This window comes from Amblyraja radiata, chromosome 20 (genome assembly GCF_010909765.2).
Source record: "Amblyraja radiata isolate CabotCenter1 chromosome 20, sAmbRad1.1.pri, whole genome shotgun sequence".
NCBI classification, from domain to species: domain Eukaryota; kingdom Metazoa; phylum Chordata; class Chondrichthyes; order Rajiformes; family Rajidae; genus Amblyraja; species Amblyraja radiata.
The window spans coordinates 17,933,353-17,948,406 of record NC_045975.1 but is presented as its reverse complement, the minus strand read 5'-3'; the positions used below and the strand labels follow the sequence as shown (position 1 = coordinate 17,948,406).

Genomic DNA, 15,054 nt, shown 5'->3' with positions numbered 1-15,054 from the left:
AAGTAGACTATTATCTGAATTGTGGCCGATTAGGAAAAGGGGAGATGCAACGAGATGCAACGAAAAATGCTCACGGCAGACCAAACGTGTTAAACAGAAATTGGTCAGATATTGAGCTTTACACAGTGAGAAATCATGTGAAATAATCACTGAATTTAATTTTAAATGAATGTACCTGCATGTTATACTGTTTAGTTTGGAGATACCACCAGATAGTCTGGTTGATACAACCAGATCAGTTTGGAGATACAACCAGTTTAGTTTGGAGATACAACCAGATAGTCCACTGAGTTCGCACCGACCAGCGATTTTTGTCACAGATTTGACAAATTTATTTGGCGGCCAATCAAACGCTGTCTCTAAGGGGGTTGCATCCAATCACCAACCAGCTTGCCTTAAAATTCCCGAAACTACACGAAATATAAACATACATAAATTTTTACTTTTCTAGAGTAGGGGCCCCGCCATCAGTTTTCTAATTGGACCCCGCAATTCCTAGCACCGGCCCTGGATATGGTACATAAATGGAAGCATGTCTGGCATTTGAGAGGAACAGTGTTTGGGAGGGGAAGGGGGAGGGAAAGGGAAGTGCAGGTCCAACTTCTCTGGGTGAAGAATTAAGTAGCATTCTAGCTCGTGGATATCAGTGTAGTTAAACCGCAATGTCCTTGAGTTGACATACTTGCTGACATTCTCTACATTCCTCAAAGGCTGATTATACACCAGGAACACTATCTTCTCTAACCACCCCAATGATAGCTGTGTTCAGCCATGTAGGTCTCAGAATGTTGTATGGGAGACCATCAAAGAAGATCTATGTTGAGCTGAAGGAAGAAAAATACTTTCAGTGAATAAATATTTCACGGATTTCCTCAAATTATGTTTGGAACATTTTAACAGTGACATCCATAGTCCTGAAAGGACCTCCTTTGTAATCATGCAACTGGGGGCGAGTCCTCTGCTATATTGTGCTGAGGAGATTGCGGAGGCAAACCAGAAGCGCTAGCTGGATCAATCTCACAAGGTTAGCCTTATTAATGGCACAGCCCAGTGTGGCATCTCTTGCTTAATGTGTGGTTGAAGCATTAACTGGCCCTAATCAGCCTTTGCTCACTGAAGCCATTCCAACTGTGACACCATGGTTATCAGTGAACACCAAGAACCAACAACACAGTGCAGGATGATGGAGGACCCAGATCTGGATGCTGTACCCTAGCTGCGAAGAAACAACATTTCACAGAGGGTTGCCATATCTACATAATTTTATTTATCAAGTTGCTAATCCGATATAATTTTTAAAATAAACAATGCTGCCACCTCTGAAGAATTATGGAATGCACTCATAACGTTGTTACTGCATCTCCTTTAAAATTGTGACGTTTATTCTATTACCTTTCCTTGTTTATCCCATCAGAATAGATTACTTCACAATTCTCTGCTTTACATTTCTTCTATAACCTGTCTGCTCACTCCACCAATGTGTCTTCATACACTGAAACTCTCGCTATTCTCCTCACTGTATACCACATTTCTTCTCTGAGGGTCGCCATCTTATTGTGGTGGTGAAGTTTGCGAGTGGCTTGGATCCTGAAAGCTAAACCTGAGAGTTGTGCTTCTGGCAGACCCCCCCCCCCCCCCCGGTGGGCAGGTCAAGGTTCCTGTCAAAGTCCTGCCTAAGAAGGAGAAGACCTCAATGGTGAACTAGGCACAGGATAATGGCTGGCCAGTAGGTGGAGCATCACATCAGCTAAGAAAGCAGAAGGAGGCTGCAGCCGGGTGAGACTCCCAACCACCATTGAGTCCATGGCATTGGATCATGATCTGTTTCTGTCAAGGAACTTGTTGTGGCTCTCCATGCACCAGTTTCCCCATGTTAAATAATGTCACGCACACATGTCCATCTGGAGGGACAACAGAAAGAACCCACCGGGACACCATCATACTTGGTCTCGAGAGCTCGTCGATGATGATGATGATACTGCATCTGCAAGCTCTGAGCTATCCAAGAGCGGAACTCGCTATCAAAACAAGGAGGGGACGGGGGACACAATATTTTGGCGGCCACGCGCGCATGCGCACACTCACACTCACACACACACACACGCGCGTGAGGCTTCGGAGGCTCAATCCAGCGCTAAATGCAGCTCAACTCTGCCTGTCTCACCGGGTTAACTACAGCCCTGTCTGGACTGACGGGATACGCTGCTTCTCCGCGCTGGCCATATTTCCCGCAAGTCCAGGAAGGCTGTAGGCTCACCTGGCGGGACAGGCAGAGTTAGCTGGGTTTAGCGCTGTTTCTCTGCACTGGCCCGTCTGATTCCCGACCAAAGATCCTATAGCGGAGAGGGGGGAGGGGAGGGGTACTCGGGTGGGGACGGGACAGCGCCGGATAGCCGGCCGGGGATCGATCCTGGCTGCGGATGAGGCGCAGGTCTGTGCCACGTCTCCCTCCTCCAATCACCACACTCTATCCTCAGTACCACCACCCCCCCCCCCCCCACTCCTCCCTCCTCCAATCATCACGCTGAATCATGTCCCGCCCCCATTGCCTGCTGACCGACATCACTCTCCTCCAATCGGCGCCCTCGATCATCAGTCCCACACCCACTGTCTCGCGGAAAGCGGAGATGTCACCGGATTTTAAAATCCGGATCACAAAAACTTGGGTGGGATGTCCCCCACCTTTCAAAACATGGAGGGGACGTGTCCCCTCTGGCCCCCCCCAGGGTTTTCCGCCCCTGGAGCTATCTGCCATTTTTTTAAATTGTTTCACGGACAGCTCAGTTTAGGTCCAAGTCTGCATTTCCTCCATCAAACAGAAGCACTTCATGGGCTGTAAAGTGCTTTCAGATGGTCTGAGATAATGATAGATGTAACATAAATTTGTATTTTTTCTTCCTACACAATTGGGTGCTTCTTTGAAAGTGTTTGATGGTACTTTAAGATAAATGCCACACAGCTTCGTTATAACTGCACATTGATTTTATGAGAGAAATTAATCTTTGGATTCTAGCCTGGTCACTAATTGAAATCACCTTTTGCCATTTAGTTCTATTGACCACATGGAATCAGAAACTGGGTGATGATTACAACAGCAGCTTATACTCTCACATCTGTTTAATGCAAACGACCACTGACAAATTTCTGCCCTATTAATTATGGTTAAATGTCACCAAATAAAATAATTTTAAATCAAGAAAGAAAGTAAGTATTGTTCAAAAGGGAACTGCAGATGCTGGAATATCGAAGGTGGGTTGAAGAAGGGTTTCGGCCCGAAACGTCGCCTATTTCCTTCGCTCCATAGATGCTGCTGCACCCGCTGAGTTTCCCCAGCAATTTTGTGTACCTAAGAAAGTAAGTATTACCTGGTTATCCATGGTGTTGACACCATCGATTCCCAAAAGCTCTATGGCCTGATTCACCAGATCTGTTCTGCCGCAGCTCAACATGCGAAACCCGAGGTCTTGCTGAAACTTGGCCGTGGCAGCTTTTGCATCCAGTCTTCGAAATGAGCTGAAACAGTCCTCGGTTCTAAAAAAATGCATTACAAATGTTTGCATGGTGCCACTAGAATCTAATTCAATCAATTAAAAAACATTTAATATTCTTTAAGCATTTTTCCTCTTTCCTTCCTAATGGTATTGATTTTTTGGTGTTGCTGGAATACAATTTGCAAGCGTTCAAAGGTTATGGTGAGTTACTCGCTTCCTTGCCCAGAGGTTTTGTTTCCATTTGTGTACCTGAACAGGGAGTCTTTTACCAGGTTGTCCTTGGATGCTGTCTTTGGATGGCAGGCACACAGGTGCACTGTCACCAGTGATTGGTGAGTGCAAGTCAGATCTTTCTACCTCTCCCTAACTAGTAAGGCATTTCGTTATAAATTCCTGATAAATTCCCGCATGGCAGGCTAACTTGGTCGTATGGATACAGAACAGGCTTACTAATAGAATACAGAGGGTTGTGGTGGAAGGCCGTTATTCTGGCTAGAGGTCTGTGATCAGTGGAGTTCTGCAAGGATCTATGCCTGGACCTCTGTTGTTTGTGAAATATATAAATAACTTGGACATAAATGTAGATTCTTATAGGCGTTCCTTTAGGAAAGATGACAATAAATGTTTTTAGTCAGAGGGTGGTGAATCTATGGAATTCTCTGTCACAGGAGGCTGTAGAGGCCATCAGTGGATATGTTTAAGGCAGAGATAGATAGATTCTTGATTAGTACAGGTGTCAGTGGTTATGGGGAGAAGGCAGGAGAATGGGGTTAGGAGGGAGGGATAGATCAGCCATGATTGAATGACGGAGTAGACTTGATGGGCCGAATGGCCTAATTCTACTCCTATCACTTATGACCTTATGACTTATGAGATGGGTTGGTTGGTAAATGTTCATGTGACACTAAGATTCTAGAGTTATGGACTGTGAGGAGTATGCAGCAATATATATAGATCAATTACAGAAATGGGTCGAGAAATGGCAAATGGAGTTTAATCCCAGCAAAGGTGAGGTGTTGCATTTGAGATGTCAAGTGTGAGGGAATGTAAAAAGTGGCAAGAATTTGAATGGCAGTATCCTTAACAACATTAATGTACAGAGAGCTCTTGGGATCCAAGTCAATAGCTCTCTGAAAGTTGAAACGCAAGGAGATATAATGGTAAATAAGGTGTATAGTATGCTCGCCTTCATTGGTTGGGGCATTGAGTATAGGAGTCAGAAAGTGATTATACAGCTTTATAGAACTTTGATTAGGCTGCATTTGTGGAGTATTGCACACAGTTTTGGTCACCTCAAAGTTCTTGAGGAAGTTGGAATTAGAAACAAGATCATTCAGATAATCCAGTTGACCTCAAAGTCTGGGACCACATTTAGGATCCAATTAGTGTGTGTTTCCCCAAAGCCTTGGCATCTCACTTTGCATAAGGACAGGTGCCTCTTTCTCCACATTTCAACTCTTAAAAAACTGCAATAAAGGAATTGCACATACTTCAGTTGACGTGGTTCACAATCCAGCCCCGGGAGCAGCAAACGGGCAGTCTGCCTCACATCATCACTATCGACTGTTGGACTGCGCCGGTGTTCAGCGTGTGTGATAGCTACTCTCATCCACTCCATCAATGGAGGCAGCAACATGAAGGGCCTATGGACATTGCAAGAGAAACTCTTAACATTCAGCTGCAGTAAAAGCAATTTTAGCAATAACAAAAGTCACCCTCAATGCACTAGGCAGACCATTATCAGTAATCAGTTTCAGTAACCAGATTGCAAGGGATGTTGCAACAAACATAATTCATGATAAGAAGCCTGACCTCTGAAGTTGCAGATCAACTTGAAAGAGTTGGACTTCCAGTCTCAATTTGTGGTATGAACTATCGAAGCAGGTTTAAAATGTTATTTAAAAGATAATTTAAATATCTCTTTAGCCACATTTAAACCACTGTCCCTTGTTCTTACTTGATGTGGAGTTGTATTCAGTGTTGTTGAATACACAATTTAGCAATCTATCCCTGCAATTTACCATCAAATTTTACTGAAAGCCAATTAGTGACAAACATTCATAAACTCTTCCAATATTTGAAAAAGAACCACAAAATATAAAGCTTCAGCACAATATGGGACTCTATTGAAATATAGTAACATATTAACCATATAACAATTACAGCACGGAAACAGGCCATCTCGACCCTTCTAGTCCGTGCCGAACACGTATTCTCCCCTAGTCCCATATACCTGCGCTCAGACCATAACCCTCCATTCCTTTCCCGTCCATATAACTATCCAATTTATTTTTAAATGATAAAAACGAACCTGCCTCCACCACCTTCACTGGAAGCTCATTCCACACAGCCACCACTCTCTGAGTAAAGAAGTTCCCCCTCATGTTACCCCAAAACTTCAGTCCCTTAATTCTCGTCATGTCCCCTTGTTTGAATCTTCCCTACTCTCAGTGGGAAAAGCTTATCCACGTCAACTCTGTCTATCCCTCTCATCATTTTAAAGACCTCTATCAAGTCCCCCCTTAACCTTCTGCGCTCCAAAGAATAAAGCCCTAACTTGTTCAACCTTTCTCTGTAACTTAGTTGCTGAAACCCAGGCAACATTCTAGTAAATCTCCTCTGTACTCTCTCTATTTTGTTGACATCCTTCCTATAATTAGGCGACCAAAATTGTACACCATACTCCAGAATTGGCCTCACCAATGCCTTGTACAATTTTAACATTACATCCCAACTTCTATACTCAATGCTCTGATTTATAAAGGCCAGCACACCAAAAGCTTTCTTTACCACCCTATCTACATGAGATTCTACTTTCAGGGAACTGTGCACAGTTATTCCCAGATCCCTCTGTTCACCTGCATTCTTCAATTCCCTACCATTTACCATGTACGTCCTATTTTGATTTGTCCTGCCAAGATGTAGCACCTCACACTTATCAGCATTAAACTCCATCTGCCATCTTTCAGCCCACTCTTCCAACTGGCATAAATCTCTCTGTAGACTTTGAAAACCTACTTCATTATCCACAACCCCACCTATCTTAGTATCATCTGCATACTTACTAATCCAATTTACCACACCATCATCCAGATCATTGATGTACATGACAAACAACAGTGGACCCAACACAGATCCCTGTGGCACCCCACTAGTCACTGGCCTCCAACCTGACAAACAACCATCCACCATTACTCTCTGGCATCTCCCATTCAGTCACTGTTGAATCCATCTTGCTACTCCACCATTAATACCCAACCATTGAACCTTCTTAACCAACCTTCCGTGAGGAACCTTGTCAAAGGCCTTACTGAAGTCCATATATACAACATCCACTGCTTTACCCTCATCAATTTCCCGAGTAACCTCTTCAAAAAATTCAAGAAGATTAGTCAAACATGACCTTCCAGGCACAAATCCATGTTGACTGTTCCTAATCAGACCCTGTTTATCCAGATGCTTATATATATTATCTCTAAGTATCCTTTCCATTAATTTGCCCACCACTGACATCAAACTAACAGGTCTATAATTGCTAGGTTTACTCTTAGATCCCTTTTTAAACAATGGAACAACATGCGCAGTACCCAATCCTCCGGTACTATTCCCGTTTCTAATGACATTTGAAATATTTCTGTCATAGCCCCTGCTATTTCTACACTAACTTCCCTCAATGTCCTAGGGAATATCCTGTCCGGACCTGGAGACTTATCCACTTTTATATTTCTCAAAAGTGTCAGTACTTCCTCTTCTTTGAATCTCATAGTTTCCATAGCTACTCTACTTGTTTCCCTTACCTCACATTATGGATGCAACAGTCAAATGCATCCATGATACTGTATTTCAATAGTCACGTATTGCACTGAAGCTTTATATTTTGTGGTTCCTTTTCAAATATTAGAAGAGTTTATGAATGTTTTTGTCACTAATTGGCTTTCAATGAAATTTGATGGTAAATTGCAGTGATAGATTGCTAAAGTTCCATTGTTCAATCATAAAAAGTAGGGACTGAATCAATGTTGTTTTGAAGAAACACGAATTCTGTGGTACCATGAAACAAACCACCTGGAAACCTACAAGCAGACACAAAATACATTGGAAATGCATTGCAAGTCAGTCAGCTTATACAGAGTTAATGCTTCAGAGGTTCAGTCCTTTATTAAAACCAAGAAAATGAAAGATCAACATATTATTTGAAGCAAATCAAAGAGAAGGGTGACCAGAAAAGTGAACAGGTCACACCAGAATGACTGAAGGATCAATAGCTGACCAATTTAACGTGAAGATGAGTGGAAAAGATTAATATTTGAAGCATGTGTGAAACAGATCATCTGAGGCAACTGCCAACCTAATTTTGCATGCTATACCGCCACATCCGCCTCTTTTTCCCTGTTACTTTCCTCTGGCATTGAATTAAAATATTTGTTGAGCTTGCATGCTACGTTCTGATGCATGGCGGAATGCTTGAAATGTTAAATTATCTGCTAATCTGCTTGCGGCACTGTTTGGTAACATCAAACTGCAGAAGTGGTGACCTTTGCAGAATCTTGGCTATAGAAAGGTTGAACTAAAGAGACAGCAGTGTCAATGGAAATTTGTTCTTCCTGCAAATAGACTTGCGATTTGCTTTTGTTTCCTGTTAAAAGTAATGGTTTGCAGTTCAATGGACAAATAGAGGCATTCTTGAGACTATGATGAATTAGCCAATTTACTTTTTCTACAACTCAGGAGCATCCTGTACAATAAACATCCCCAGTGAAAGGGTTTTGGAGGGAGAGGGTCTACACAATTAACAGGAGCCTCAGTTTAGTTTACTTTAGTTTAGAGATACAGCATGGAAACAGGCTCTTTGGCACACCAAATTCGTGCCACCCAAAGATCACCCTTACACTAGTTCTATGTTATCTCAGTTCCACATCCTCCACACTAGGGCCATTTTTACAGAAGCCAATTAACCTACAACCCTGCACATCTTTGGAGTCATCATTGCATTGTTTACCACTTCAGTTGTTAGCACAAAAAATGAAAATGCCTGATCATTTCACAAAGAGGCTTATAAAAGAAGAACGTTTATAAAAATCATGTTCTAATCCCATGGTACTTTACTTTGGTCAGCAAGGGTATAATCAAATATAATCAGGACGAAGGCCAACCATAACATGAGGATATTTGCTCCCGACATATACATTCAGACTCCTGGAGGGAATTTTGCATTCCTGACATGTGGTAGTTTATTCCTGTCACTTGATGTAAGCTACACAATAAATTTCTGCAGGTCCTGTGACAGTATTTATCAAAAAAATGATAATCACAAAATGTAAAAATAAAACGGAGACTACAAACATATTAGAAGCACAGTTAAGAGGTTCTGCAGCCATCCAATACAATTACTCTAAACCAGCAATGGATGTAGAATGCAATTATGTGAGAGATGCAAGATTGGATAGTTAATATTACACTTTCTGCCCTTTGAAATATTTTCTAGACAATTTACGTAATGCTCTTAATTTATTGATTACTTTAACAGCTAAAGGTCACATTCATATGCCATGACCGCATATATTGGCTTCATAGACATCCTCAACACATTTTAATACCATAGCCACCTTCTGCCTATTCCCATTTTAATCGGTTTCTCAATTTGTATCTGTTTTTTCTGAAGGGGTTTAATGAAATACATGATGCGCCAAAACATTTTATTTCTCAAATATATTGTTTTACGTTTGAACAGTAATGTCCAAAACCAACCTGATTTACTTTTCATTATAAAAAGGGAAACCAGAAATTAAACTGCAAAATCCTGGAAATAAACAATTCCATCATTATCTGTAGGACAAATAAGTATTTGGACATAAAGTATTCATTAGAATTAAATTATATGGATCATTCTCTCCTTAAAACATTAATTTATTTCAGTTTATTGCAGGATCTTCTTTAATCCAAATTCTTCATGAATAAAGGTGAGAGTTAATGAACACCACCTGCTGCATTCCCATATCATTATGGATTTAGTCAAACCATTTTGTTTTCCAAATATTTAACAATATGCCTGTATCCACAAAGGGGTTTCAGCATGCCTGTGAATCCTGCCGAGGCGTTTATTCATGGGTATCGGAAGTGAATAGCAATTCCATAAACAATATTACCAGGAAGCTGCAGCAGTCAAATGCCTCCCTTGGCCATACTCACTGTTTGTGCTGCTTGGTTAAAGAGACAGACTGAATTGTTTTCTATTTTTAGAATGGAATCCATTGTGAAACCTTTAAATGGGTTTCCCAATGGGGAAGGAGAAGTTTTGCAGCTAACACGTACATTTCCATTCATTGAAGAGAGGGGATATTAGCAAATTAACGGAATGTGCAAGATTATGCCATTCATGATCAGAAAATGTCGCACCATTCACTGTAACAAAAGTATTTCTTTTTGTGAGCAAGAATAGATCTGCAAACAGAAACAACAGGAGAAGTTGAAATAAAGACATGCTGTATAGTGGACTGTACCATTATGTGCTCAATATTTGTGTTATTTCAGCGAGTATAATACAAGTGTAGAATAGGCTTTACTGACTGGAGCAGGGTGCTAGAATATCTTAAATGTTATTTGAAGACAAAAATCATGCAGTGTAACCAATTAACGTTTGAGGGCATGTGCATGAAAACTCTGCGGTGTTTATCGTACAGAAGCAGTTCATTCAACAAAATCAATAAGTTGGAAAGAGTGCAGAGAAGATTTATGAGGATGTTGCCTGGACTTAAGGGCCAGATCTATAGGGAAAATTTGGACAACCTCAGACTTTATTCCTTGGTGTGCAGGAGGCTAAGGGTTTATCTTATAGAGATGCATAAAATCATGAGGGGAATTGATAGAGTGAATGCACGGTCTTTTACTCAAGAAAGGGAAGTCAAGAACCAGAGGACATTGGTTTAAGGTCAGAGAGAACCTGAGGAGCAGCTTTTTCACTCAGATGGTGGTGGGTATATGGAACACGCAGTCATTGGAGGTTGTTGAGGCAGCTACATAACAGCATTTTAAGCATTGAAAGCATTAAGTATTTGAAAGATACTTGGGCAGGTACATGAATAGGAGGGTTGGAGGGATATGGGGCAAATGCAGGCAAATGGGGCCAGCTTAGATGGGGCATCTTGGTCGGCATGGATGAGATGGGCCAAAGGGACTAATTCTGTGCTGTATTATTCTGATTATGACTCAGAATGATCTGCAGTGCTGTTGAAATACCATAATACCCTCTCCCATCAATAGTTCAATACAACCATCTATTCCTTTCTCTTCATTTATTTGTATTAAACTGAATGAATGTGTATGGTATCTATCATATGCACAAGTATATTATTTTGAAATGTAGTCATGAGTGTTTTGTGGGCAATGTCAGCCAACTTCCACACTGCAAAGTCATGCAAAAAGTAAATGGAAAGGCTGGCCAATTTCAATTTTCCTCTTAACAGCTTTCCTTAAATTGATTAATGTTAGCCAGGAAACCTGATACTTAAAGCCAGCAGATTAATGATTTGCTTAAATAGCTCAGTGACACAAATATATGAAACCAGTGGTTACCAAGTGACATAGCATGCTGTCAAAAAGAATAAAGGATGAGTGATAATCTGTCACTAGTTTTATTTGGCTGGATGGAGTGGGGGTGATGAGGGTGAGGGAGAGGAGGAATGATAGAGGGGAAGAGCACATTCACATCATTTCCTGCAGGAGAATACATCAAAATATAGACAATTTCAACCAAAGATTTCCAAGTTTATTTTTAAATCTATGCTTTTTCTTCACTTACTTTGCTTATTTTAAATGTTTGAATAATTTCCAAATTAAATTTGAACTGTGGGAAGTTGCAATTTACTTCTTATTTTATCATCCATCATCAATAACTGTTAACATCCAAGTAGAGACACACAAAAGATATTGCATCTTATTTGTTTAACCCTAAAATTAACACCTCTTAATTTTTTATACCCTTAAAAATCTCTCCCATTCCTTCCACACAGTTTTGCCTCCACTCACTTGCTAAGTATCCCCTTCCACACTTTTACTGCTCTTCACATAAAGTAGTCAAGTCTAAATGTTTTGTGCGCCTTTCGTTTCAGAATGTAAACTCCTGACTCAAGAGTTTATGGCAATCTTGAACTTTACATGGATAGGACAGGTTTGGAGGGATATGGACCAAACGCAGGCAGGTGGGACTAGTGTAGCTGGGACATGTTGGCCGGTGTGGGCAAGTTGGGCCAAAGGGCTTGTTTCCACACTGTATCAATCTATGACTCTATATCAAAGTTAACTTATTTGTTTCTTGACAAGTATTTTAATGGTATCTTTCTGGAATCTTCTCCACAATGATGCCTCAGCTGGATACATGGCTCCTGATTACAATAAAGCTTGCGACCTATTGACATTGAATTCGTGGCTTCCCAGTGATGCTGGGTGTACATAAGCATGGGCATCACCTGGGCACTGTACACCCATGTTTATTGGAAACACCTGCTATCTACTCTGCTTATATCAGATATAGGACTCAGAGTAACTTAACTTGTGGATTTTTTACAAACATTGTGAACTATTTACTTTTTGACGTCTGGCAGTGAGGCACTAGCAGCTGTAAGCCTTAAACATAGAGCACACATAAAAATAGAAGAGTACTGCACCAGAACAGGTCCTTCAGTATACAATATCCATAATGAATATGATGCCAAGATAAACTAATCTCATCTGCAAACACCCACCACTCTCAGTGTAAAAAATAAATTTGCCAGCATATCTCCTTTAAACTTTGCCCTTCTCACCTTAAAGCTATGCCGTCTACCTTTTAGCATTTCTACCCAAGGAAAAAGCTGCTAACTATCCTATCTATGCCTCTATCAAGTCTCCCCGCAACTTCCAGCATTCCAGAGAAGTCAAGTGCGGGGGGGGGGGGGGGGGGGGGGGGGGGGGGGAGGAGAGAGCAAAACTAATCTATGCTGGGGAAAGTTTTTATAAAGGCTAAAGGGAAGCTTAAAATGAAAACTGTAGATTGCCAAAATGTTACCTTTCATTATTTAGGGAGACTCTAGGTGGATCCAGGTTGGGATTCTCCATCGATTCCATCTGTGGACACCGCAGGAAGTAGTAAAGCGTGTGCAGGCTGTCGGGAGACCAGGTGACAGGCTGCTGCCTGCCATGACGACATGGACTCATTCCTGGGGACAGGCTGGTTGAGCACTGCAGATGGTGCATGGCTCGAGACACAAGATCACCTGGACAAGGAGCACAATCAGAATAAAACAGTCAGCTGTCAACACATGAGACCGCAAAAGCAAAAGGCCTACATTAGAAGCATAACTAGTACTTTCTATCTGTAGAAGTAAGGAACTGCAGATGCTGGTTTACACAAAAGGACAGAAAGTGCTGGAGTAACTCACCGGAGGCAGCATTTCTGGAGAAAATGAATAGGTGATATTTCAGGTCGGGACCCTACTTCAGACTGAGTGTAGGGGAGGGAGAGGAAAGCTGGGAGAGAGGAGAGGCAGGACAAAGCGTGGCAGGTAATAGGTGGACACGAGCCAGGTGGGCTTTTGATAAACCCCCTCGCCTGTGTTTACCTATTAGCTGCCACACTTTATCCTGCCTCTCCTCTCTCCGTGCTTTCTTCCCCTTTCTTTCTGTACATGCTTATTGTTGACAGTGTTTTTTATTTTCATTTTTTTTAATGTAAGCAATGGATTTTCTTCATTGGTCAGCTGAAATGGGACAGCCCTTCCCCTTCTGGTCATAACTGGAGAACCTCCTACAATGGTTTCTCACCCTGCCCTGGAGATCATTGCTGGCTGGCACAGTGGTGCAGCAGTAGAGTTGCTGCCTTATAGCACCCGAGCCTCGAGTTCGATCCCGACTATGGGTGCTGTCTGTACGGAGTTTGCTTGTTTTCCCTGTGATCACATGGGTTTTCTCTGGGTGCTCCTACATTCCTCCCACATTCCGAAGATATGCAGGCTTGTAGGTTAATTAGCTTCTGTAAATTGTTCCTATTGTGTAGGATAGAACTAGTATACATTGGTCGGCGTGGATTCGGTGGACCGAAGGGCCTGTTTCTATGCTGTATCTCTAAAGTAAAGTATAAACTAAAGCTTCCCAAAAGTTTATCCTGGGTATGAAGATACAATATCTATCTCATTACCATCACCTCTTCACCCATGCACCATTTCCATTTTGCCAGACTACTTGGGGGATGTACAGCAGAGATTTTTCCAATTAAACACTCGGGAGGACTAAAGACATTGGCCTTGTTCATTGATTGTATTTCTTCTTTAGCACCAATGCCATATCTCTCCCAGGTCACTGATCAAGACTGAAGCAGACTGCTTATCTTTTGATATCTTAGTTGTTCCCAAGTGGCCTCATATCTGCTGTGTCGCAAAAATACTGCTTACTTTGCAATATTGCCCTATCTGCCCCATCTTAGAATATCTACTGCTCACACCTCAGCTGGTTTCCATTGTTTTCTTGGATGGCCTCCCATCTTCAGTCCTTCAGAAACTTCAGCTCATACAAAACACTGTTACCTCGCCCTGCATTGCCACACTCAACCATTACTCCCGTGAGTACTGACCTACAGCAGCTATAATTTTGCATGCTTTGAATTCAAAACCCTCGTTCACACTTTAAAATTCCTCCACTGCTCTTTGCTTTTGTGGTCTCCCTCAATGCCACAATCCCCTGGGAATTCTGCAAGCCTTTGTATACGTCCCACTTTCCGTGCTCACTGTTGGAGATTAAGCCTTTAGCCTCAGGAATTCCTCCACAACAATGGGACCCTGATGCAGTAGTTAGGTTACTAGACTGGAATCCAGTTTTGAAGGCCATCGATTCACAACCCAGTGTTTGAATCTCACCAAGGCAGATGGAAATTTAAATTCAAGTATTTTTTGAAGAATTTTTTAAAAGTTCCCGACCTCAGTAATGGAAAACACAAATCAAGTAGGTCAGCAAAAAAAGCCATTCAGTTCACTAATTTCGGGGAGGCAATTTTGTTTTCTTACCCTTCTGGCTGATATACAATTCCAAACCCACCAATGTGGTTGAGTCTTAACAGTTCTTCAGTTCAATGACTCTTCGGGATATAATATACATTGCAATGAGATTCACATCCCATGACTGGATGAATACATACCAATGTAGCATGGTCAAGGCAGAATAGCTCTTCATGCATGGAAATGCAGCCCTAAACCCATGTCCTCCCTTGTAGTTCTGCTGTGGTTATGTTACTGCATCGCCCAACATTCCACCTGAAACATGTCCTGTGTCAACACAGCTCGGGAATTTGCTTCTCAAAAAGAATCATTCAATTACACAGGGATTCCATTCAGACAGGAGCTGGGTGAGCTTTGGAAAACCTGCGTCAGGGTGGTTCTCCTCAATACATACAGAAAGAAAAAGATTTTTTGTAAAGCAAGATCTCTCATATTTTAAAGATCTTTGGCCAAGAATCACTATAGGCAGCACTTTTTCCACTCTTGCTGATTCTGAAACTCAGACCCAGAAGGAATCTAAACGCACAGCAGACATTTGG

The 15,054-nt window shown here is 41.7% G+C and overlaps 1 protein-coding gene across 1 annotated transcript in view; it reads right to left on the bottom strand.

Moving 5' to 3' along the window:
• The window catches only part of abtb2 (ankyrin repeat and BTB domain containing 2), a 181,698-nt gene that overhangs the window by 37,153 nt on the left and 129,491 nt on the right, over positions 1-15,054 (bottom strand). Inside the window, exons 4-6 of the mRNA XM_033038903.1 lie at positions 12,535-12,742; positions 4,982-5,134; positions 3,366-3,531 (exon numbers count right to left, since the gene is read on the bottom strand). Coding sequence (XP_032894794.1) covers positions 3,366-3,531; positions 4,982-5,134; positions 12,535-12,742 — 527 coding nt within the window. The remainder of the gene's footprint in view (positions 1-3,365; positions 3,532-4,981; positions 5,135-12,534; positions 12,743-15,054) is intronic.